Raw genomic sequence first — 26367 nt, forward strand, 5'->3', positions numbered from 1 at the left:
AAACAGCCTGTTCCCTACTTCTGGTAGGCCTAGAAGGCCCAAAAACCAGCTGGCTGAGCTCGTGTGCCCACCAATATGGCTACGCGTGCCATTTGTGGCATGCGTGCCATAGGTTCACCATCACGGCTATTGTGTATGTATAGTATCCTTATCCTCCACCAATTCTCTCAATCTTTGTATAATAAATAATCAGGTCAATCATGCTTTTACATTTATGTTCATTCCTTAGCCACATATATGTATTTCAATACATGCTTAAACCACATACATTACTGAAAACCCAGAGATAGCTACTCACTAAAGGTTTTTCCCATTCATTTTTTGGTCTATAAATGTTCCTGAAACTTTTTTGTACTCTCTTGTATCATTCCAGCCAATTCATCCATGTCAACTAGCTGAATGTTTTCCTCCAGATCACAACCTTTCGTAATGTTGCACAATTTTCCTTAAATAGTTATTTTCATTATCATCATTCACTGGAGTGTAACATGCAGCTATTATTAGCCTATGGATTGCTGGATTTTCATATGCAATCTTTACTACCTAGATGAGATTAATTCATTATTCCATACATACACTTTAGCTCTTTCATTCGTAACTGAACATATATGTCCACCTTCCTGCTTAGATTCATAAACACCACAAAGTCTGACCATCTTCATTCAATCCTCTTAGTTTGACAGACATACCTGCGTAACATATTAGGTTTTTTTTTCCCTTCAATTTCCTTTCATTAATTCCTAATCAATCTATTCTAAAGCACCAACTTCTATATGCCCTGTCCATTCCAGATTGATGTTCCTGTAATTGTAATGACTGTATACAGTTACTCTGTATGGCTGTAAATGAGTCCAGAATTATAGTAATAAATTAAGCCAATCATTATGTGGGTCACCATTTGACTGCCCCAGATTTTATGACCTTTTTTGTAGCAATGATTACGTAAATGTGATAGTCGTGAACACCACATCTATTAAGAAAATAAAGCATTCATTAAGCAAATCCTCCAAGGTCCCTTCCAACTCTATTATTTGTGTTATACTCCAGTTTGGTAGGAGACAATTCACAGACAGCCACTTTTACTTCTCAGCAACTTTGAGCAACAGAAACAATACATGTCTTTTTATTGCAGTCAAGTGCTTCTCTTCTTGACCCTGAATAGGTTATAGACCAACAGAGAGAAAAATACTATCGCCAAGTCCTATAAACCAAACCAAATATATATGAAAGCTCAACAAAAACTGTAAAGCAATATATAGGACATGCCAACTGACTGGGGTCCAGGCATGGGAATTGAGTGGACCAAATGATTAGTTTGATTGTATTATTGCTGCCATGGGAAGTGGCGAGTGGAGTGTTATGGTTTCTATCTTGTGGATTTTAGTGCTGTAAGCCACCCAGAATCACCTGGGAGTGAGTTTAGGTGCCATGCAAATTTGTTAAGTAAATACAGTCTTTGTATTTTTAGATATTACTTCCAAAGCTCCAGGTTATATTCATAGTTTTATTAATTTAATGACTCTAGCAGTACTTGAGGGAGTACAGGGTGCACATACACACATCTTTGCATTTACCAGCCTTCACTGGTTTCTTTTGCAGGGAAAACTGCATGCCATTTCTTTTTATCGCATTTATATCTCACCACTATGGGTTTCATCTATTCTTAATATGAGGAGCATGTTCAGCAGATATACATACATCTGGTTTCAGTATTCCCATTATTCAACCAAGCTTTCTCTCTTTGCTTTTATGTAGTTAGATATTTGTTTTAATTGTAACGAAGCACTTTTAATGATATTTGTTTATGTTTATTTCCTTTTTCTTCCGGCCTTGGCAAGGCATGGCGGGGAAGAGAAATAATCGCTTTGTGCATTGTATTTATTTGCTAGAATTAGGGGTTTTTAATATAAACAATAAGTGCCTATTTACAGAAGGGTGAGATCTTTTGTTTTTTTCCCCATTCTTCAAATACCATCCGCGAAACTCTCCTAGATGACGCTGGAAGGCTTATGAAGAAACATTCATTTCCGCAAGCAACGGCCTTTTGCTGCCCTAAAACTACGGTTCCCATCTTGCCTTTCGGCGACGGTCTTTCCTCCCATAACGCCTGAGTCACGTGGCTCTAGATTAACTGAAGGTCGTGAGGGAGAAGCAACCTTTTTGTCGCCGGGCTCTCATTCCGGCCGATATGTTGGCTAACAGCGTCCGTCGGTTCGGCACCTCCGCCCTTCGGCGGATGCATTACGAAGATGGGCCGGGAAAGGTAAGAAGGAAGTGGGGGAAAGGCTACGAATTCAGGGCCTCCGTTAGTTCTTGACCCTCCAGCGGCGGCATGGCCAGGGGCGGTTTTCCTGAACAAGTCGGGCTAGGCCTGCTTCCCCGCCACCCCCACCCCACCCCCACTCCCCGGCCGTCGTTCGACGCGGGAGGAAGATACCGGAGAGAGGCTCCTTCGCTTCTCTGGGCCCTTCACCTTTCCAAGGCAGTTGAGGGAAAATATAACCTGGGAAGAGAGGAGGCGGCTCTTATTTTTCAGCCTCTATTTTACGGCACGGAGTTTGCATTGGAAGGCCGGGGCCGAACGCTTGAAGCCGTCATCACGGAAAAGAGACTTTTCGAAGTAGAGAATTAGGAGCCGCCATTTATTTTTTTTGAACATTTGATATTTGTAATATCTCTGTTCGCATTTTGGGATCCCCATAGTACGAAACAACGTGGGCTGAGCTCTAGATATGGGGTTTTATTTTATTTTTTATTTATTTATTTTTGTCAAGCATATATAAGATGACTGATAAAAGTATCAGCATGATTTTGAATACATGAGAAGGATACGAGTAAAAAGGGACATTTTAAAAAAATTTAATTTAAAAAAAAAAATTAAAAAGGGATGGGGCAGCAGCATTACTGTTTTTTTACCTCGCACAGTGGAATCATTTTTTAGAAATGCCATCTTTCACTGGCTTCAGCTTGAAAGGCAGGTGCCCAAAGTCCTGCTCTGTGTGGATGGCAGTGTTTTTAATGTTCTTAATAGTCAGTTTCCTGTTTCTGTAGGGGCCTTTAGTGCAATATATAACTATTTTCTTAATTCTACGGGTACAGGTGATGATAGCATAACAGCATGAATAACGATGATCCTGTAAACGCTTTCTGATGTACCTTATCCTGAAGTCGTGTTCAGATACTATTTAATTTCAGGTCATCCAATTAATTTCAGGTTATATCCAAGATGGCATCTAAAGGACATACATAGTGTCTTTTTAATGTGAAATAAAAATAGGGCTAGTGTAAATAAGGTTCGAATTGAAGGATGTTGATATTAAGCTATGAAACCCATGTGACTGACCCTCTTTTTAGAAGATTAGGAATACAGTGATGTACTTCTGTAACTATAAACGCTGAATGAACATTTAGTATTTGGTTGCTATCTATGGGATTTAGGCCAAGTCACTTTTTATACATTAACTTTGTTTAATAACTAAGTACCTTGCTAAAACAAAACAACATTCTTATCTTTTCAGAATCTCCCATTCTCAGTTAACAACAAATGGAAATTGTTATTCGGAACCTTTCTCTTTACCATAACTGGTATTGGTGGCCCCTGTTTTCTTGTAAGGCATCAGCTACTTAAGCAGTGAATATGTTATAACAGGTAATTCCTATTTGTTTTCATTCTCTATAGGTCTTTTACAAGCTATTTAGGTTGCTTCTTGGAAACTATAAAACCGTTTTCTGGTTTAATTTCAATAAAATTCAATTAGTGATAAGTTAATGAACTGTATTGTGACATTTTGTTAAATTTCTTAATAGGTAAACTTGGAAACAGTGCATATAAAAAAGATAACAATGCATTCTAATAAAGATCAGCTCTCCATTATACATCTATATAATATAATGGAAATGATTTGCCATTGCTTTTATTCTAGGATCGGTGCCTACTAACACTGTAATGTAAACATAGATTCAAATTAATGTATTCGAATCCATAGCAGGAAGCATAGTTTTCCTCAAATACTATAGTATCTTTTTTCCCCAATAGCAGTTTAAATCATGATCAGTAACATTTAGAAAACAATTTGAGTAAAGTCCCTCCCTGAAATGCAAAGAGCGTATTTATATAATTCCTAATCAATCATATGTAGTAAGTTTTCAAAGTCTTCAATACATCACAACTAGACTATTGAAATGCATTATGGATAGGGTTACTATGAAAAGTATTGGGAATTCTAGAAGGTCTTATGGCCGCAGCCAGACCACCGATCAGAACAAGGCAGTAGAAAGACCTTATAGCTATTTGACATAGCTGTACTTGTTACCAATGGGTTGTGGGTTTTTTTTTTCCAGAAAAGGTCTTACAGGAGTTAAACTTTTAGAAATGCTAAACAATTTTGGCCTGAAGGTGACCCCTTATAAAGCTGGTTCTGCTTGTAATGACTGACTGTTGGGAGTGTGGGAGAAAGCCTTCCCTTCAGTTACTTTGAAACTATAAAACGCTTGGGTATCATACTCAGTGTAGATTTTTAGGAAGGGTTTCAGTGCCCATCTCTTTAGCCTTGCTTACTGAATGTTCTTAAAATTATATGCACATACAGAGCTGAGCTAAAAATTCTAATTAATCTTGACTGCTATTAAAGTTCACCAATGGGAAAAAGTTGGGTGAAAAAGTGGTATCTGTCATTTTTGAGGGGAAGTTATTATATAATCATTAAATCTGATATATGTGAAAGAAGAAATAAAAAAAGTTAGATTTTTGAACGTCAGAAGAGTTCTGAATCTGAAGCAGAACTTGTCCAGAAAAGCCACTAAAAGAAAGAAAAATGTTAGAAAAATGTCAGAATGAGCTGGAGTTTGTAAGACTCCCCAAACTCTTGCTTTTTAGAAACGATAGCCACAAAGGTATTGCAAGTAGTAAATAGTTTAGTGATGGCAAGGAGGCAGAACCTGTTAACTCCTGTTTTGCATTTGTCTAAGAAAAGAATCTCTTAGAAGTGAAATAGAGTCCTAATTGATCCTTGTTATTATCCAGGAACTATAGCATTGGATAGACAGGAAGGTAAAAGAGAATTTGGCTAAATAAATTCAAGTCTCCAGGATGAGTTATGTTTTAGGGTATTGATGGAAGTGGCAAAGATGATTGCAGAGTCACCCTCAGGAGTCTAAGAATTTTGAAGAAGTGGTGATGTTCCAAAAGACCTGAGAAAAGCAAATATCCCATTCTTAAAAAGGAGGCCTAGCAAAAGACACTTGAGCTTGGGTATGTTTTCTAAAAGATTATTAAACAGCATTTTTTTGAGTACTTATTCTGACTCTGTCAGACCCTACTTGAAATATTGTGTCTAGTTTTGGGCACCACATATCAGAAAAGGCAAGAAGCATAGTGAGGTTCAGTTACGGGGAGTTAAGATAGTTTTCATATATCAAGCATTGTCATAGAGACCAGAAAGTGAATTTCGTGTATAGCTCCAAAAGATAGTACCAGAAATAGTGATTAAAAATTAAAAGCAAAATGGTTCAGGCTGGATGTCATCAAGAACTGACTGTACGAACTATCACTTGAGTGAAAGTGGCTGCAGTATGAAGAGTATTGCTGTAAGTTGAATGGTCATTTCTCAGAGAAGTTCTTGTGAATTCAAGGAATTGGACTAAATGCAATGTTATGCAATGTTATGGATTTAAAAACTTTGAGGAATGCAGTAGTAAATCATATATCTGTTATATACACATGGATGTCTAATAATATGAAATAGTTGTCCTTGAAGAAAAGATTTACTTTATGTATTTTAATTGTGTTTTATATTAATATAGATTGGCCACCTTGAGCTATGCTAGAGTAGAAAGGCAGATTAATAACTTAGATGTGTAATAGTTTAGCATTTGAACTTTTTTTAATACTGCTTTGATTCCATCTTTTTTTCCTCTACTTTGGCAAAAGTAATATGATTGCAGTATGAAAAATGCAAATAATGTAATGGGCAGCATGTAGTTTCTGTGAGCTGTTATCCATTAAGCATTAAAGATTCTCAGAAAGACATCTTTAGCTATATAGAAAAGTTTTCATAGATTGTTCTCCATCTATGTTTTAAAATATTTTGTATGAGTTTCATCTACAAAATAAGATTTTGATAACCTGAAAGGAATGAATTATAGGATATATTATATATATTAAAGATTTTTATGTTTCCTTTTTTCTTTCAGATTGAGAAGAAAGAACAGAAGGAAATTTAAAACTAAGCACTCTACATATATAAATAAAAACTATATCTGAAACTATAGTAGATTCTTTTTCTGTTTTGTCTAAATATAGATTGACGAACTATAATGAAAAAAATTCATTCCTAATTATATAAAAGGCAATGTTTTTTAATATAGGTATATACAAACATGTTTAGATTTATGTCATATATGGCAAACAAGTGAAGTAGGTAAAATGTAGATGTGTACATTTTGATAAGTATAAAATGTAAAGAGTTTATATATGTATAGAAGCAATGTGGATCATGCAAGATACAGAACTATAATTGTGTTCCTAAAACACAAGATCAATGGAGGAAAAACCACTAAAATAAAAAACTAGAATGTAAATATTCAATAAAATAATTGTAATTCAGAAATTAAAATTGCACCCATTTTAAATTTTTATTTCAATCACAATAAATATACTCCTTGTAAGTTTCCAAATGTATAACAATAGAATCAGTGGTGAAATCTGAACCGGTTTACTACCGGCTTGCTGGCTGCGTGTGCGTACCACACACCAAATGCAAGGTGCGCATACGCAGTGCACACCAAAAGGAAGCATGCAGGAGAGGTGATCAGCTGTGGCGCACCCTCTGACGATCACGCGGCTCAGCTGTGATCGTCAGAGCCTTTTAAAAACATTTTTTTAACAACCTCTTCTGCGGAAAAGGTGGTAGAAAAAATGTTTTTAAAAGTAAAAAAAAAACCTTGACGATCAGGCAACTAAACTGGGATTGTCAGCCTTTTAAAAGCATAAGCATATAGAAAATGTAACTTCACTGGGAAGAAAAGACAGATACCATCAAGTTGGGTTAGACTGTAAAAACAAGGTTGCCTTTTCTGTGGTCTTTCTGAATAGTTGGAAGCTCTTTCATAAACATTTATTGATTTTACTGTCTGTCAATCTTTTCTATTACGTTCTCCAGTTCTTTCCTCTGTGATGGAGAGGAGCATAATTGAACGCACCTCTGCTTAGAAAAGGCAGGCTTTGAAAGGTGCAACTGGCACCACTGCTGCCAGGCAAAATCAGTGCCCCCCAAGGCAATAGACAAGAAGAGAAGATAAAGAGCCCGTAGGAATCATAAGTGCAGGCGAATACCAAGCACCCAAATTTTGAACATGTGACAGGAAACTGCAACAGCCATAACTTCAGGAACCAGGCAAAAATTCATTCAGTGCTGTTATAATTTTGGTTGCTGTATGAATAGCTATTAAGCAAGGACTAGCTGTATAAATAGTCCTAACTTAAAATAACTTCAGGCTCCTCTTCAGGGGTATTCAGTTTCCACTCTTATCGCCACTGTAAATGAAACAATTAGTATGATTGGTCACACAGTCAAGATGTTAATCGATTTGGCATTTTTATCTATCCCACCAGCAGATGTTTTAGATGTTTGATAGTTATGGCCTGACTTGTTCAGTATCATTCATAGTGCAATAACACACAGTAATGACAATAGCGAGCCTCCATTAAAGATTCCTCTCTTGAATTAACTTGTCCCAGCAAGTGTGTCTTCCATTGTGCCTTTCATCTTTGGATAAGTTCTACCTACTTGTTATTTCGAGGAACTTTATTATCCACTCGTGGGGTGTCAAATAGCTTCTGAATGATTATATTGGTCTGGGGGGAATGGTTTGTCCTATGCACCTGGCCTAGTTTGGAAATAAAAGTTGTGCCAATATCACAATCTAATCCATTCCACTTCTATACAGCACTCTGCTAGAAATTTGCTTATTTTTATGACTTACACCGATTCTAAAAAACCACCTTCAATTATCCTGATGAAAATATAACATCCACATAAGTTAGAAAAGAACAACCTTTTCCCAGAACAGCATTTCTGCTTATGGTTTCCAAAATATTGATAACTATATGCGAGAAGAAACCGAACAGTCAGATTCATCATGCTGAAATAATGGCTAATGTACATTGCAAGGTATCTGCTTCACTACTGGCAAATGTGCTATTTTGGTCATTATTATTGTGCAGCCCTGCAAATGCCAGGAAAATCAAACATCTGTCATGACAGATGAGGGAACTTATTTACAAAGCTTAACTTACCGCTCATCCTTGAAAAGGTCACTTGTACCGGAACAGGCTACACATGGTTAACCAGCATATAGTAAATGACAGCTTGTAACTCTAAAAGAATATATATTGAACTGGTTCTTGTAGATAACAGTCCTTGGTTACATTTAGAGTCCATATTTTGTTGAATTTTTAAAATTAATACAATATTAAGATGGCTTTAGGAGACAGCTTATACTTCTGAAAATAAATCTATAAAGCTGTGGAGGAGGGTATAATTTGAAAGGGTCTGTGGGCACATGGCATTTTGTACCTGTAGATTTTTCTTTTTTAAACATAGGAGGGGGAAGGTTTCTGGGGCTATAAAACAATTTCAGCAGCAAAATAATTTAATTGGGTTCCAGTTATTTTATACAATAACTCTAAAAAAGGGTGTGGCAGAGGACAAAGTAGAATCACTTTAAGCATTCCTGAAAAGGAGACTTAAGGAAGCAAGGGCAGAACATTCAAATAACACAAGAACAGTGTCTTGCTCACTACAAAATGGAGTCGGAACATAGAAGTGATGTAATGCATCACTTGGGTAAATGAAGATACTTGACCAAGAGGTCCCTAGCCTTGGATTTCTTGGAGAAGAATTTCCAGCCAACTATAAATACAGGTAGTCCAACTGAGCCCAATATTTCTGTTAAGTGAGATTTATTAAGTGAGTTTTGCCCCATTTTAGTTTATGCCCTTTCCTGGACCGGTAATCCCTACTAACAGTCACTCATGCCTTAGTCACTTCCCTTGAGTATTGCAACACGCTCTACATGGGGCTGCTCTTGAAGAGCATCCTAAAGCTCCAGTTGGTGCAAAATGCAGCAGCCCGCATGGCTTTGTGCAGATCCCGGTGTGCACATGTATCACCTTTCCTGCGGGAACTGCATTGGCTGCCGATTTTCTTCCGGGTGCAATTCAAGGTGCTGGTTGTCACCTTTAAAGCCCTTCATGGCTTGGGACCAGGTTATCTAAGGGACCGTCTCTTGCCGATCACATCTACCCGACCCATCAAAGCAGGAAGGCAGGGAATGCTGCGGATCCCATCCCCGAGGGAGATACACCTAGTGGGACCCAGAAGGGCCTTCTCCATGGTGGCTACTTCTCTCTGGAACATCATTTCCCCAGAAATTAGAATGGCCCCCACTCTAATTCTCTTCCAGAAGGCACTGAAGACCTGGTTCTGCCAGCAGGCCTGGGGAACCCAGAGCAGGATGGAGCCCATTAAATGACTGGTGTGATTGGCTGTCGCTGGGGTGGGAGATGATGGGTGGGGGAGTGATTTTATTACATTCATTTATTTGATTTTTTATTAGTTTTACTGTTTTTTAAATGTTATTTTTATATTCTGTAAGCCGCCTTGAATTGCCATGGGAAAATAGGCGGCAATATCAATTTAATAAATAAATAAAAATAAATTTCATGACATTACTTTTAGCCTCAGTTGTTAAGTGAATTTGGCTTCCCCATTGGCTTTGTTCATCAGAAGGATGCAAAAGGTGATCACATGATCCCAGGATGCTGCAATGGTCATAAGTATGAATCAGTTACCAAGCATCTGAATTTTCATCACATGATCATGGGAATACTACAAAGGTGGTAACTGAAAAGTGATCATAAGTCACTTTTTCCAGTGCTGTTGTAACTTTGAACAGTCACTAAATGAACTATTGTAAGTCAAGGACTACCTGTATAAATAACAGCTACCCGATTTGGTGTGTGCACAACAGCAGCCACTGTTCTTACATATGTGCAAAAATGATGCCTGCTTATTTTGTAGCACAAACGCCAAGCAATTGTGCAGATTTCCAATTCCCATTTCTCTTGACAGAAATGAAAAATTGTGCTCAATTTTTCTGACCTGAGTGTCCTTCAAAACACCCCAGAAAGAAATCCAGACAGAATTATCATCTAGCAAAACCACAAATGAGCAGTCATTATGACCGATTAACCATCATTCAATCTAGCAAAAGGAATCACTCGCTAGCAGCCATAATTGTAGCTTTTACTAAATTTGAGCTTAAATTTCTAGACCATTAATGGCAGGTTTTCTATTTTATGCCATCCAAAATGCATAATTCTAACTGTTGGCCTACTTTGAATGAGTTGTTTAAAAGGTTTTTTTCTAAGGAAATAGTAGTATCTGAAATATGACTGTCATTTTAGGACAATTTTCTCCTAGGTATTTTATAACTTTGCATTCTGTAATTTTTTTTTTTCATCTTTTGAGATTTCTCTGAAATATGCTGAAAAGTAAACTGTGTTACAATTACAAAGCAGAATCATTATACCTGATTGTACAGACCGTTAATTTCATCCCTACAATTTTCCAAAGTTTTTTTTTTTTTTTACAAGACTGAATTTGATTTACTGATAGCAGGACCCAGTGTGCAGTTTGAAACTTTGTTTATACGTTTGGAAGTTTATCTACTAACTTCCAGGAAGCTCTGCTAATTGGGAATAGAACTGAAATTAAACAAAATTGATCTCACTCACTCCCGCAGGAATCATTTGCTATAATCGTCTGACTGTATTTATGAATAGTTGGGAATTGGGTGGTAGTTTTTAAAACTAAGCAGGAGTTTTTCATCCTTGGTCACACTGAAAGGTAGATCCAATCAATTCAATAGAGATCATTTTGACTCCAGAATTAAACAGACACCTAATGAATAGATATCAGTTAACTCTGCTAAAAATCCAAACATGTACCACCAATCTTCTATTGGATTTGAAGAATGCAGGCAATCATATATTTTGCAGGCAATCATATTTAAGGAAATATGAAAAGGCATAGATTTGCATTCCATACTCTTCCTTCCCATGAACAGAAGAAATATTATGAAATTGTTTCTCTCTAAGTTACATTCTTTTTCTATATTTCCATATAGCTCAGCCTATGCAGATTTATGCAAAGCACAGAACATTTATTTTGTGGGTTTGTTTATTTTATTTTTTTTACAAAAAATACTTAGGGTATCTTCAGGGCGTTACCACATCCTGCAATCTCCAGCAGGAAGCAAAATCAGGATTTCTCTGAGCCGTCAGCCTGCCATCCGTGGCTGGTGGGATTTTTTTGCGCAGTTGTGAAGTGCAGGTCTAATATGCAGGTTTTTCCTTCTTGTTTGAGAGGATTTGGTGATAATGGCCTGTTATTTTTACTTTACTGTTTTTCCTTGTCTCTTCAGGTTTCCTCACAGTGGGGATGTTAACTAGCTGTGTGCAAAGTTCTCTGCAACCGTCCCAAATTGTTCTGATGAGTGAAGCATAAAAGGACATAACAGCCAAGATGGTGCTCAGCTGGTGATGACATCATAGCTCCAGAAACGTCTCGTTGTGATGTTGCAGAAGGAAATACTGAAAGGAAAAGTGTTACTGTGATGCAGCAGGAATGCATGTGCCAGTTATTAAATGAAAGGCATAAGATGCATTACAACTTCCCAGTATTTTCTCAATACCAGAAGAAACACAATTGCTGAGACAGCTGGCAGCTGCAACATCAAGATTTAATAGAGGCCTAACTGCAGCCAGCATTGAATAATAAATTCCAGCACACACATATCTTCTCTTAGCACAAAAAAAAAAAAAAAAAAAAAGGAGGGGGAGGGAGAAGTGGAGTGTATAGCTGAATTCTGTAAGTGAAGTCTTGCCTCCACCCATGTATGCACTGTCCACCCATTTTTTCTCAAACACATTACACCTCTCCCATCTCTGTCCTCTTAGGCAGTTCTCTTGTATTTTTATTTAATCCGTGAATAAATCAAAATTTTACTCATTCAACAGCCCATTAAACCAGTGCATTTCATATAGTAGATTGCCCTGTAAGTAAATTCTTCTTTGTGTGTAGTTTTTAGTCCTGAAAACCTCCAAAATGGAAGAGAGAGTCATCATGGTTTACCACCACATACCAACTTATTTGCTTCTGATTTCACTTACAACACAATGGTTCTTTGTCTTCATCGTGAATCAAACAGGTTGTACTAGTTTCTCCATTTTGCAGTTGCTCATCTCTTCTTTTCTTTTTCTTCCTCATATCTTGTCTGGTTAACTTTTTCTTGCCTTCTTTCTTCCCCCAATGATGGCTGACATTTTGTCAATGAGACTTCAACAGTAGCACTATAAAATACAAGGTTTTGTTTTGCTCTCTTATAACTTGATGTAACTCACTGAGAGCATATGCACCAAAGACAAATTCCTTGTGTGTCCAATCACACTTGGCCAATAAAGAATTCTTGCATTCACATATAGGAAAGTGGCTTCACCACAGTGGCTTCTAAACATTCCTACATAATTTCTATTGTCTCTTCTCCTATCCCCCAGTAAATCCTGTTAATAGATTGCCAGCTTCTACTATTTTCAAAGCAATTGCTTATCTGTACCCTATTCAGCAAGGTTGAAAAGAGTGGGAAGTTTGTCCTTTCTGCAGTTGTAATGGTATGTGGGAATGACCTTGGAAAAGCCATGAACTGAATGACCTATATTTAAAATATATATCAGCCCGAACATGTGGGAAATGTTTCAGAAGGGATCCTTTCTAGTTTACTGAGAGTAAAAGGAAAGGAAAAAAGGGAAAAATACTTTTAGTCTTGCATGTTTATTTTACCATAAAGATAATACTGGTACTTCTAGTTTCTTGTCTGGACTAATTAACAGAGCTACTGCCTGCTCAAAGGAAATGAACAGAGACAATATGAATTCCCTCATAGAAAAACGGTACTGGTTACAGAATAAGATATATGAAGGTTATTCTGTAGATTAAGGTTGGGAAGAGTTCAAAATAGTGTGTGCTAGGGAAAATATCAAGTTTTACTCAGTGGTTATTCTTTGAAAAAAGAAAACAGACATGCATATGCACAACACACACATACCTACAATATAGATAGAATAAAATAAGAGTCAGGGTATGAAAGCACAATGCAAAACCATTCATGAAATACCTCTGTGGAAATATACTAATCCAAATATACCAACACTATTTGTTTTGGAAATTTTCTTCTGATTCTTCAACTATTGTTTGGATTGTGATGGTTTCTTACCTGGGAGAGGTCAGCCAGGCAATAGATGCTGTCTTCTCTTGATGAAATGCAAAAGAACAATGATGGAATGGAGTTTTTTCCATTGTCCTTTTAAAGTCCACCTCACTTACTCCTTCTTCCCCCAGGAATAGTTCTGTTGCTGACTGATTCTTCAGAACTAATTTTCTTGGACTACAATGGCCTTTGCCCATTCTCTAGATCAGAAAATCCAGTTTTCATTGCTTTTATCTCTACCGTTGGAGAGAATACAGGTAGTCTTTGACTTAACGACCACAACTGAGCCCAAAATTTCATTACTAATCAAGTCAATTATTAACTGAGTTTTGCCTCATTTTATGACCTTTCTCACTACAGTTGTTAAGTGAATCACTGCAATTGTTATGTTAGTAACGTTAAGTGAATCTGGCTTCCCTATTGACTTTGCTTGTCAAAAGGTCAAAAGATCAGAAACTGATCACATGACATCAGGACGCTGCAACAAACATAAATATGATGCCAAGCATCTAAATTTTGTCATGTGACCATGGGGATGCTGCAATGGTCATGTGAAAACTGGTCATAAGTCACTTTTTTCCCTGCTGTTGTAACTTTGAACAGTCACTAATTAAACTGTTGTTAATCAAGGACTAACTGTATTTTCCCCATCTATTATATACATGGTAATTGGGCACTTCAATGTTGATACTCAGTTTGATTTTAACAGACTCTATACTGAACGTATGAACATAAGCAGTGAGTTGCTAAATCAGACTGCTGGCCACTCTCATCCAGCAGTCTGTCCCCACAGCAGCCAACCAACTACATAAGAAAACCCAGAGGTCTCACAGCAAATAGCCACCTTAAGCAGTCACTACCATTAAGCTATTCATCCCGCAACTTTGATGAACTGATCCAAACATTAAAATGGATTGTCTAGCTGAGCATTTACTGGCTGGATGCCCTTTCTGATGCTTAAATGGAGTTCACAGCATTATAATGAATTGTATAATTTTCCAAATCTATTTATTAATTACTGATTGTTGTCACTGGTATACCCATTGCTTTTTATTGCTTTTTAACAATATTTTTAAAAAACACACACACACTATATGTATGTATAGATAGATGTGCATGTGTGCACCCACAAACACACACACATATCAATACACTTTGTCCCTGTAACTTGTCTTGCAGGATTTGGATCCTGTGAATATTTTCTAAATCAAGTGAATTTTTAAACTTAATTTGACAGTCTTGGCAAAAGTTCCTGGGAGGTTTAGGCATACTGCAAGATTGCTTACTGCCTGCTAAATTTTGGCTCAAGGTTCTGCCCAATCTTATGTTCTTCTCCTGCAATGAAGTATAGGAGAAAAATGTTGCAGGAATAAAGAATATATACATAGGTCAACATAACTGGGTTTCTTTTCCATGGAAAAATAAGAAGTCCCTTTTGGGCCCGTTGCCTGCCAAGAAGATATAAAGAGGAATAATGTCATGAGAGCTGCGTGCTTGATGTTTCAATCTGCTTCATGTTAGTGCCCAGATGCTACATCTATTCCAAGCAATTCCTCTAAGCAGATTTTTTAAAGAATGGTTTTTTCTATAGCAAAGATATTGCAGACTCTTCATAGTGATTTAGGATTTCATTTCTAGTTCTCACTGATTATTATGTTGGCAGACTCTGATAGATGGCTTTGATATTATAGTTTTAAGAATTAGTCTTTTCAACACACGAGAAAGGCATAACTCTGAAAAGCAACTGTGTGTGAAAGGACATATTTGCCTGCAAATAAAAGTCCTTGGCATTTTCAGGTATTTGTCTAAAAATTCAAGCCTGTAATCTTACAAAGTCACTCCCAATGGCGATAACTGTAGGCTAGATAACCAATGATTTGATTCACCGTATTGTGTGAATCATTGTGTATTTTTTAAAAATGCTTTGCAACAGCAACTGCTTCTATAAACACATAAATTATTTTTCAAATATAAACAATCTTGCTTTCAGTCTCACTCTTTTTCACATGTACAATATTGCTCTCATTCTTTTTCACATGTGCACTATCATCTCTCTCTGTCATCTATCATCTCTCCTATCTATCCATCATCTATCATCTCTATCTATGAAAGTATATCTTTAATGATATTGTTATATCATTATAACATAACATGATATATTTAGTTTATAGAGACTATAAACTAAATTGGAGCTGTTGCTGCCTTGTTTCTATTTGTTTTATCTGGCTTCATGTTTCCTTACCTATCTATGAAAACCTAAACTAGACCGAATGGGTCATTTATGATGTGATTTAATAAACTATCTTTTACAAATATTCTTCAGAAAGATGTATAGCTTGCAAGCACTTAATAAAAGCACTTATTTTTCTTAGTTCTTTATTTTAATTCAGAGGATTTTGTGTAAGAAGCAATTTAAAGCAACACTGCACATGCTGTTATTAAAGATTCTACCCAAGTCAAAAGAGTTTCAAGTCCCAGAAGAAAATTACAAGCATGTGACAAAATTAGAGAGGTCATAAATGAAAGCTTAACTAGTTCCTAATTTCCAGTAAAAATTACCATTCGAATTGGTCCATGATACCACCCTTCCCCATTTTTAAAATCATATGTGTTTATTGCTCTGCAGCAAAAGCTATGAAGATATGAAGTGACATAAATCTTAGAAAACACCTAGGAACTGATCTGCAACTAGAACTTTATGCAAATTGTTTTCTAGGTTTTCTTTTATCATACTCTAATCCTATGAGCCATGAACTTGTGACCCCAAGGATCATAAGTCTGGCTGAATTCTCTTTTCCAAGTTTGAAGATGAGCTTCTGATCTTAGATAAGATCATTAAAAATAGGCTTTTTGTGAGCTGAAGAAAGTCCAACCTCCGAAGGACCCAAAAGAAGATAGGATAGGAATATGGAACTTTTTCTTCCACCGTTCCTAATCCAACTGTCAGGCTCACTGGGTAGTTTCCAGAGGTGGTATTCAGCAGGTTCTGACCAGTTCTGGAGAACTAGCAGAAATTTTGAATAGTTCGGAGAACCGGTAAATACCACCTCTGACTGGCCCCGCCCTCATCTATTCTCTGCCTCTCAAGTCCCAACTGATCGGGAGGAAATGGGGATTTTGCAGTAATCTTCCCCTGCAGTGGGGAGGGAATGGAGATTTTACAGTATCCTTCCCTGCCACACTTACCAAGCCATGCCCACCAAGCCACACCCACCAAGCCAAGCCACACCCACCAAGTCACGCCCATAGAACCGGTAGTAAAAAAAAAATTGAATTCCACCACTGGTAGTTTCCCAACATATCTCAGTATTTTGCTGATCAGAATAGCACAAGTTATCTTGTAAGATATTTCGCTGAAGTAACGTTGCATTGTTTCCACGCAGACTCGTCTACACAATTTAAACAGTGAAAAACTATTCTTCTCTCAAAACTTGTATTGCATACATCTGTGTTCACTTTGATTGATCAGGATATTGTTTTCAAGGGGCTTTTAGATCTATCATGGTTACTTGTTTGAAACATTTCTACCCTGTTTTCCATTAAAAAAAACACCTTTCCTCTAAATTTTTTTAAAAACCTATCCAGGCTTTAATATTAATCTGTAAATGGCCTGTATGCAACCCATAGTAATTGCGATATAGTTGGGGAAAGAAGTAACATTGGTACAAACTGATAGAGGTTTGCAAAAAGAAACAACAACTTGAGCTCTAGAAATTTGGAAAAATTTGTAATTATTGAGTTGCAGGGAAGAGAATGTAAAGATAAATGGGAAAAATACAGTAATTATATCAGAAGATAATCTTAGGATCTTCTTAGGAAACATAGTGAAGCTTGCAAGGAAAGAATTGGGGCACAATAGCTCCTGTTGTATGCAGCTATTGTTTCATCTTCAATAGTCAGATTGTAGCTTCTATAGTTATTCTTTTAATAAAAGAAGCAAAGAAGAAGTATTCAGGTTGAGAATGCTAATAATATCATAAAGTAGTTTGTTCTTAACCATAAGTTTATGCTTGGTCCTTTTTTAGAGACAGGGAAACCTTTTCTGGTTATATGATATTTTACCCATTCCTCAGGATTTATCATAGATAATAGGTAGACCTTCCTGCGCACATCATCAAAATGTATTTTCAGTACCATCCAATGGCTGTGGATATGCTGACTCCTCCAAAGTTAGTAAATATTCCCTGACTATATTTCTATCCAGCATGAACTGGATAGCATCAATCAATTCTTTATCATTACCAGGTAAAGTGAATGTCCATTTTTCAGAGCAGATTGAGTTGCGTTGCTCTGCCTTTTCTTGTTCATCTGTTATCTTTTTGCCGTTTTCACTTATCTGCTGTATAGTTTGTTTGAGCATAGCTAAATAACTCTTTGTATTTTTCCTAGTATCCATCATTAACCATAGATTACTCTGCACTTTGTTTTTCTGCCATCATGTCTTCAAATCGACATTACTCTTCTATCATTTTCATCATAGTCTTTTGGAGGGAAGGCTATAATAAATCTAATAAATCATCATGATCATCATCATTTGGACCGAAAAGCTGCTAGGTCTTCTTCCTGCCCTTCGCTGTCCCTCCAAAAGACCTGAATATATAGATTGACGCTTTTAACAGCTTTTTAAATGACTTGTAGTCAGAAGTGAATAATAAAATTTTCAATTTTACAGATAAAAGTTATACAGGGGATTATAGCAAAATGCCCTTGAAGGATATTTGCATAGTGTCCATTATTATGTAAAATATATTTCAATGCAAATAAGTACAAAAATGCATTCTGAGAGTTTTTTAAAAAATCACAATCTATCAAGAAATGAACAATTTAGTACAATATTTTATTATAGATCTTATTTGTCAAAAGTCCCTTTAGAGATAAATGTTTACTATTTTCCACTTCTTGATGCTTTTTAATTATTCTAATTGTTCCTTCAGTTCATTTAATTAAAAAAACATACAGGATGTTTTCTCATCATTTGGAACACTATTCTAAGAAAAAGACAAAGTTGGGACTGCTTAAAAGGATTTGGAATATGAGAATCAGTGTTGTAACATGGTACTGTTATGTTTGTTTTTAGGTGTGAAAGCTCTCAGTGAACTACAATGATATGATGTACAGTAGTGGTCAAAATTGTGGAAACCTTTTGGGAAAAGTGTATTTTCTAAAACTAGCTAATAATACCACTTTTTTGGAGGGAGTAGTAGTTATTAAGTGAATTACACGGTCTTAAGCAAATCTAGTTTGTGTTATTCACTTTGCTTCTCGAAAGCCAGCTGGGAAATCGCAACTAGTGATCACGTGACCCATTGTAATCATCATAAATACATGCTAGTTGCCAAGTACCCACATTTTGTTCACATGATTATGGGGATGCTGCAATGGTCATAAAAATGCGAGGACTAGTCATAAGTAACTTTTTTTAGTGCCATTGTAACTTCGAATGATTGCTAAACAAATGGTTGTAACACGAGGACTATCTTTATGCATATTTCATTCTCTTAGTTTTGAGCGCTCTTGATTCTTATTGTCAAGTTTTCATTTAATAAGAAGTAAAATCTACTTCTGCACTTTCATGAATTTGGTCGCATGAGTTTAATTGAATGGGTCTTAGCTACCCCATAGCTCTAAAAAAAATGCAGCTAAAAGTGAACCTCGCCCAAAACCTTCTGTACTTCTCAGCTGAGTGGCTTTCCAACAAGATACCTGTTCCTTAATAATCACTCCCAAATGGTGGAAATTAAGAAGAGAAGGGCTATAAATCCTTTTAACCTGACATATAAGCCACTCAAAATTGATTTTGAGCAGAGCACATTTCCTGTCTGTGTAAATGTAAATTAAACATAACAATGCATTAGCCCTGGAGGTTGGCATGAACAGAAAACAGGAATCATGGAAATCATTTAATGTATTGTAACAGAATCTTAACATCCTGTCTCTACTTCAATGTATGTCTAATCTGATCAGGGCTGAGTTGTTTCAAATTTCTTTTTCTACTTTCTACTTGCCCAGAATTCATATCTTTTATTTTTAATGGCTCAGTCTTCCACTTCTCTGAATGAAGCATACATTTTATCACACTGCACCAATACTAATCCTGGCCAAATCATAAGAAAACAATATCTATCTATATCATCTATATCCATATGTATATCTGTATCTGTATCTATATCGATCTATAGATACACACACACACACACACACACACACACACACACACACTGTACATACATACATACATACATACATACATACATACATACATACAGTGGTGAGATTCAAATAATTTAACAACCGGTTCTCTGCCCTAATGACCAGCTGGGTAGGCATGGCTCGGTAGTCATGTGATCATGTGGGTGTGGCCAAGTCAATGTCACTAACGTCGATGGGCACTTCACCTTACTGTTACAATGTAATAAGGGTTAAACCAGAGAGGCAGTTTCTGTAAGCAGGGCAATAAAGATTAGGCTAGAAACACCAGCAGAATGTTTCCTTCCTGCCTTCCTTACAGGATTAGCCCCGTAAAGTGGAAAAAAGCAAAATAAGATTTTTTCCAACAACTGGTTCTCTGAACTGCTTAGAAAGTTAACAACCAATTCTCCCGAATAGGTGCAAACTGGCTGAATCCCACCACTGCATACATACCAGGAATAGTACTTTCAATGGACCAGCAATTAAAGTATGATTCCTTGCTCGAGAGTGTCATAACAACATTCTAGCCCTTGCGGCTTGATGGATAACACAATCAACTTTCTTAAGCCAGAAGGAAAGTGGGGCAGTCTAAGAGTGAGGTTTCAGAGAAGGGTGACACAACTGAAAAAGCATTTATTCAAATCTCTGTATGCAAAATTTATAGACTATAATTTGTATATGCACAAATTATTTTCAGATGGTATTTTTCAAGATCCAGGATCATCTAAACCAAACCTATGTAAAGATTGTTGTCCAGAGGCTCTATAAAGCACTCAAGATCAGAAAGAAACCTAAGAAGAGTAATCCAGCCATCATCCCTCCTTTTGCATCGTTTTATTTCTTGGACAGTTTGTAAGAGACAAAGATAAAGTAAGATCTCTTTGTTGATAAACTCTTCATTATAGCTCATTTGTCAGAAAATGCCTAAGGTGGTATAGGGAATATCATTTGTTTGTGCATTTCAGCAAAGATCTCATCACATCAGTCATTTTAATTAGTAGATTAAAACTCCCATCTGCTGCACTGTTATTTAAATAAGCCAGCAGATAAATGAGAAGCTACCACATTCTTAGGTGGATGCAGAAATTGTGTTTATAATTTTTAAAACAAACCTTAGCTTACAGGAGCAACTTTATAGGAAAGTAAAGCAAATGATAACCAGACATCTGATAAAAATATATATTGTATGAAAGAATACCACAATGACAATCATCATTGGAAAAACCATAGCAGTATATCCAAAATAGGTAGAAATGTTTTGTTTTGAATCCAGGACAAAACCATCACTATATGGACATTTATCAGGCCATTTCAGGCCAACCTCATCTTGGCAGAGCCAAAATGCCTTGTGTATTCCAGTTTCTGCATGGATTGAATAGGGCAGAACTGCCCTTTCACTACTTCCTATCTACCATTTCATTTTTTCAACACATTCCCCAGCTTGCTCAGTCTGTCCAGCCACCATGATTATCCCATGGTGGCATATCTCCCAGATATCTGTTTGTCCCAATTATTGATGGATGGAGGGATATGATTTACATAGTTGTCTTCTCACTTAGTATCTACTCAGAGGTGTCTGCAAGCTATGTTGCCTCCATACATGTATGCAAAGTCACAGTGACACAAAAAAGGACACACTAAAGTACATCAGCCCTGGACTGTTTTAATCATTTGTTCCCTTCCAGAGAGGATGCCTCTGATCAAACACTGCAGTTTTTAGGGAAGACAGCAAGATTAATACATGCTCTCTATAAGCCCTTTTGTTTGCCTTAGAAAGGTACTGGGCCTTGATCTTACCTTTGGGAAACAGATGACATCTGGAAGCAGGGAGAGTAAGAGAAGTGAGATTTCTTATAAACATTGCCCTGTATTGCCTCTTCACCTCTTCTTATATCTGCCATGTTGTTATAAAGGCTTATCCACCTGAAATTTAAAATGATGTTATCTTGGGATTTCAGGGATGTCTATATGTACAAGCTGAATGGGTGAGTGTTTTTGATGAAAATTGATCAAATTCACTATCTCATAAATCAGGAGTGTCAAACTCCCAGCCCGCTGGCCACACCTACCCCCGGTTTAGCGAAGAGGAAAAAAGTCATGATACACCGTGTGAGGACAATGTGATGATGCAAGTTTGACACCCTTGTCATAAATGAACAAAAATGTATCATCAAGATTATCTCTACAAAATACAGCACAGTGCTATGCACACATATCAGTGCTGTTTGTTGTAATATAATCCGAAGGCACAGATGGATACACTTCTGGTACTAGTCTAAGACCATAATAAACTCTCCTCAGACGGAAAAGAAATCAACAGCTGCTAACATCCAAATGTGCCTCTTCTATGTCAGATGCTAATCATTTTCAAGTATACTTTAAAGTTCCTTAGCATCAAGGCAAGTAGTCCATTGTTATATAAGTTCTACTGCTTGGGTTTAGTTGGATTTTACAGGTGATTATTCTTTTTATTTTATTATGCTAAACTGAGCTACAAAAGAACTATACAAAATACATACAATAGGATTAAAGGATCAACACCACCTCTAAACTATTGAGTTTTGTGTTTGTTAACAAAAATAGAAATAATTGAATGACAATTTCTAAATATCAGGATGCATTTTTAAAAATAAAATATTTTGTTTACTTTCATTAGAATTAATGTCTCTATAAAGTGTTCATGGATGATATCGGTAATAAGATGTATGTATGTATGTATGTATGTATGTATGTATGTATGTATATATATATATATGATGAAAAGTGTCTGATGCTTCATTCAACACACACTCACACCCAAACAAATTTGCTCAAATTTTGATGAACTAAAGCTTGGAAAGGCCATTTATAAATGCAAGAGCCAATGCTCAACTATCCTAACCTTCACAAATGAAGGCAAATATACACGGCCCAGGATAATGTTGCAAGATCTAATATGGGTCAGAAGTTCCCTGAAGATGGACTCCAGCACAAGTCCAAAAGCTCGGAAGACTAAACCCAGTGACTAACCCAGATTGGATCCTCTCCCAGCCCTCCTAAACTGATGAGGAATGAGATTTAAATTGGGTTAAGCATTTATGCACACCCACAAAGTTCCTTAGTTATTCCCAAATCAAATGAATTGAGATCTGCAGCCTATTGGAACAGACCACTCCCCAATTCTTATTCATCTCAAAAAATTGACTATGTACCCCTTTGGTGCTAACCAATGGTGGGTTCTAACCAGTTTTACCACCGGTTCGCATCGTGCACGTGCTTTGCGCATGATCGCTGCACTTGCACGCATGCCAACCTGGCACTTTGCGCAAGTGCATTGAGTGACAAAACAGCTGAGGCACGGCAATCCACTCTGCCGTGCCTTACCGCTGAGCTAAAAACAAAAGAAATAAAGGAAGGTATAGCGCGGGTGCGGAGGGGGAGGGCCCAACCGATGGTCGGAGTGAACTGGTTTGCTCTCTAATCAAGATTTCCACTACCGGCTCTCCCAAACTGGGGAGAACTGGTAGCAACCCACCACTGGTGCTAACAGTGTCATACAAGGAATGCCAAGGTAGCCCAAGAAGGACACTGCCTCCTTCTGGAAAAGCACACCGCTTGAGAAAATTTCAGGCATTTCTGCTCCTGACTTTCCCTTCTAGTTCCAGGCTTTTCCCTAGCATTACATGTCAGAGTTGCCAATAAAGCAGCAACCTTGACACAGGTGTGGGAGGAAAAAGGAGAAGAAACATGTGGATTGTTTTGGAGCTCTGCAAGTACCACTAAATGAGTAAGTGCAACAGCCAAAAGAGATAAGTTTTTTACTATAGACTAGACTAGACTAGACTAGACTAGACTAGACTAGACTAGACTAGACTAGACTAGACTAGACTAGACTAGACTAGACTAGACTAGACTAGACCACTAGAACAGACAGAACAGAACAGAACAGAATTCTTTATTGGGCAAGTTTGATTGGTCACACAAGGAATTTGTCTTAGGTGTATATGGTCTCAGTGTACATGAGAATAAAATACATTCATCAAGAATAAAAAGATACAACACTTAGTGATAGTCAAGGTTAGTAATAAGCAAGTAATAAAGCTTCATCATTGAATCTTAATCAACAAAAGTCCAGGAAAAGCGATTCAGAAACTATCCATATCTTTATATCTTAATGTTCTACAAGTAAATTAATTTCATATTTCTTTCCTCTCCTTAACATACTCCCTTGTCATTTTTCTCTAAAAATACGAAAACAAAATCTTCTTTCCACATCTTATATGAATAAACAAATCTTTAATACTGGATCATTCAACCTTATTAAAAAAATTCCATTAGAAGCTTTCAGAAATAACATATTGAAAATTGAAATCTTTAAACCCTTCAAATGGTGTCCAAGAAATTAATTTCTTAACATCTTCTCTTCATCTCCTCTCAATTGTAATACCATAGTCTATCACTTTCTTTTAAGTGTTTAAAAACTCTTGTTCCCGTATCTTATTAATAAACAAATCTTTAAAGCCTCATTATTCAGTCCTAGTCGAGAGAAACCCATTAAAAACTTTTTTAAAAAGTCCTATACATTTTAACTTTGCTTGAATAAACCAACTTTTAAAACTTTATTTCTACTTTTAAAGCTCTTGATATTTATTCATTACAATAGAAACCCATCTGAGCACATTTCAGAGAGAGGCATTCCCTCCAACTTTTACCAGTAATTTCAACATACAAGTTGACCTTCAGATAAATTTCATTAGCGACCAACCCAGCCAACCTGACATTAAGCAGCACCAGGTGGAATCTAGCACCATCTAAGGTTCTATGACCAGTAACAAGAGATGTTGGCTGATAGCTGAAGTATTTCTTCTTCAGAAGTATTATGAGGTCTGTAATTGTAAAAGGTAAAGGTTCCTCTCGCACATATGTCGTTCCCGACTCTAGGGGGCGGTGCTCATCTCCGTTTCAAAGCCGAAGAGCCAGTGCTGTCCGAAGACGTCTCCATAGTCATGTGGCCAGCATGACTAAACGCCAAAGGTGCACGGAATGCTGTTACCTTCCCACCAAAGGTGGTCCCTATTTTTCTACTTGCATTTTTTACATGCTTTGAACTGTTAGGGTGACAGAAGCTGGGACAAGTAACAGGAGCTCACTCCGTTACGTGGCACTAGGGATTTGAACCGCTCAACTGCCGACCTCTCGATCGACAAACTCAGCATCTTAGTCACTGCGTAGGTTTGGGTTATTATGGTTACAGTGAAGGATTAGTAACAAATATTAAAATAAAATATTCAAATGTTTTTACAGAGTAAATGGATACCACAATCTGTCCCATTTCCACCGTCCTTCCTGATCTCTTGGTTGTGGTATCAAAAGAAAGAAGGTCTTTCCAAGCACATCTTGGTCTTCCTGACACTGATAGTGGTAAATAGTAAATACAATTAGGTAATTTTATATGCTTCCTGACAGCCCTGAGGAACTTGCAATTCTACACTTTATTGTTGTTATAAAAGTCAGGGTGTTAAAAAAGATAAATCAGGCAATATCCTCATTGCAAAGAGGTTGATTTAAGAGAGAGAGCATTCATCTTATCTTATCTGAAAGAAGAAGAGATGGTTGTGCAGTCATGTCTGCATTTTAATCACAGCCACAGCCATAAGAGTCATTAAAATACTCAATGTTCTGATGCAGTTAAAAAACAAACAAACAAACCAGCAATGAGTCAAAATAGCTGCCAGTTTTATAGTACCAATAAGGAATGCACTCCTCTGAATTATGTGCTTAGGATAAGTTGTTGGGAATAGCTAGTTGATGTAGCAATCAATTTATTTCAGGTAATGTGGCTGTCTAAGGAATTCTGGGAGTTGAAGTCCACAGGTTGTAAAAGAACCACATTTGTCCACCCCTGGACTAGGAGACTTCCAAGGTCTCTTCCAAATTTGCTATTCCGTATTCTGACTCTGTACTTCCTCATTTTTACTTATATTAGACATTTATGGTCTTTTTTTCCCCATCATTTGATATTCAGAGTATTTCGTGTGACAAAATATATTCCAGTCTGAGATATCTCTTCATATTATCACTTACCCTTGGTGTTACTATTTTGAGAAAACGTATTGTTGGAACTTCACTGTTTTACTGTAATATGATAATTTTTTTGCAATGTATCATTTTCCTTCTTGTGATTTCATTGTATTTCAAAATGTTCATGGAGCCTTTGTTGGATGTTACCAAATAAGCTAAAGGATCATCAATGGTTTTCTACACAATGTATTGATTCTGGGATTTTATTTTGTATCTGTTCATTAAACTAAAATTAATAAAATAAAATAAAAAATAGAATATGATAAAAAAATAAGCAGTTTAACATTGATTTGGCATTATTAAAATATTCAGCCTGGTATTTTGTTTAGTTATTTGTACTAAGGCAGTTTTTATCTATCTATCTATCTATCTATCATCTATCTATCTATCTATCTATCTATCTATCTATCTATCTATCTATCATCTAATTTCTATTGCTGTCTATTGGATGGTGTGCATGATAAAGAACGTACAGTCTCTTTTACGACTCTGTAGTCCCTTAAGGGTCCCTATAACCCTTAATTAGGATTATAGTTGGGGTGATTGGATGGAACTGAGCATTTACTAGCCGGATGCCCTGCCTGACGCCATGTGGAGTTTGCAGCAAATATTTTTTCTTTCACCTTAGGAGAAAAACATGTGCCACTATCTAGGATCACACAATCTAGGATTGAACTCTCAACCTTCTGAGTGGGAAGCGAGCATCTTCACCATGAGGCCACCATTCAGGTAAATTGCTTCTGATGCCTTTATAGAAAAACAAAGTTGTTTCCCACAGTTGGTACAATG

The 26367-nt window shown here is 36.8% G+C and overlaps 1 protein-coding gene, 1 long non-coding RNA gene and 1 other non-coding gene across 7 annotated transcripts in view; all 3 read left to right on the forward strand.

The window, feature by feature from the left end:
• Window positions 1-2085: 2085 nt before the first annotated feature.
• On the forward strand, window positions 2086-11729 carry COX7C (cytochrome c oxidase subunit 7C). Of its 2 annotated transcripts, none has more exons than XM_060690627.2 (3): window positions 2086-2263; window positions 3519-3649; window positions 11488-11729. In XM_060690627.2, exons 1-2 carry the CDS (start codon window positions 2189-2191, stop codon window positions 3633-3635), a joined length of 192 nt encoding a protein of 63 aa, XP_060546610.1. In that variant the 5' UTR covers window positions 2086-2188; the 3' UTR covers window positions 3636-3649; window positions 11488-11729. The 2 variants fall into 2 exon arrangements, with proteins under 2 accessions (XP_060546610.1, XP_034297135.1); XM_034441244.3 differs by lacking the exon at window positions 11488-11729 and adding an exon at window positions 6193-6267 and having other exon boundaries at window positions 2103-2263.
• Window positions 3094-3155, forward strand: LOC117679389 (small nucleolar RNA Z39). The gene has a single exon (XR_004595382.1). It is a non-coding gene; the product is annotated as a small nucleolar RNA Z39 (small nucleolar RNA).
• A 12507-nt stretch (window positions 11730-24236) lies between the features above and the next one.
• The window catches only part of LOC132711497 (uncharacterized), a 59738-nt gene continuing 57607 nt past the window's right edge, over window positions 24237-26367 (forward strand). For all 4 annotated transcript variants that reach the window (XR_015732117.1, XR_009622381.2, XR_015732116.1 and 1 more), the window contains exons 1-2: window positions 24237-24381; window positions 26207-26307. This is a non-coding gene — a long non-coding RNA (uncharacterized LOC132711497). The remainder of the gene's footprint in view (window positions 24382-26206; window positions 26308-26367) is intronic.

Source organism: Pantherophis guttatus, chromosome 2 (genome assembly GCF_059756535.1).
Source record: "Pantherophis guttatus breed Tessera chromosome 2, ASM5975653v1, whole genome shotgun sequence".
Classification (NCBI taxonomy): Eukaryota; Metazoa; Chordata; class Lepidosauria; order Squamata; family Colubridae; genus Pantherophis; species Pantherophis guttatus.

Coding starts and splice junctions, on each gene's coding strand:
- COX7C (XM_060690627.2), top strand. CDS start 2,189: ATGTTGGCTAACAGCGTCCGTCGGTTCGGCACCTCCGCCCTTCGGCGG. Junction 2,264..3,518: donor ACGAAGATGGGCCGGGAAAG/GTAAGAAGGAAG, acceptor TTATCTTTTCAG/AATCTCCCATTCTCAGTTAA.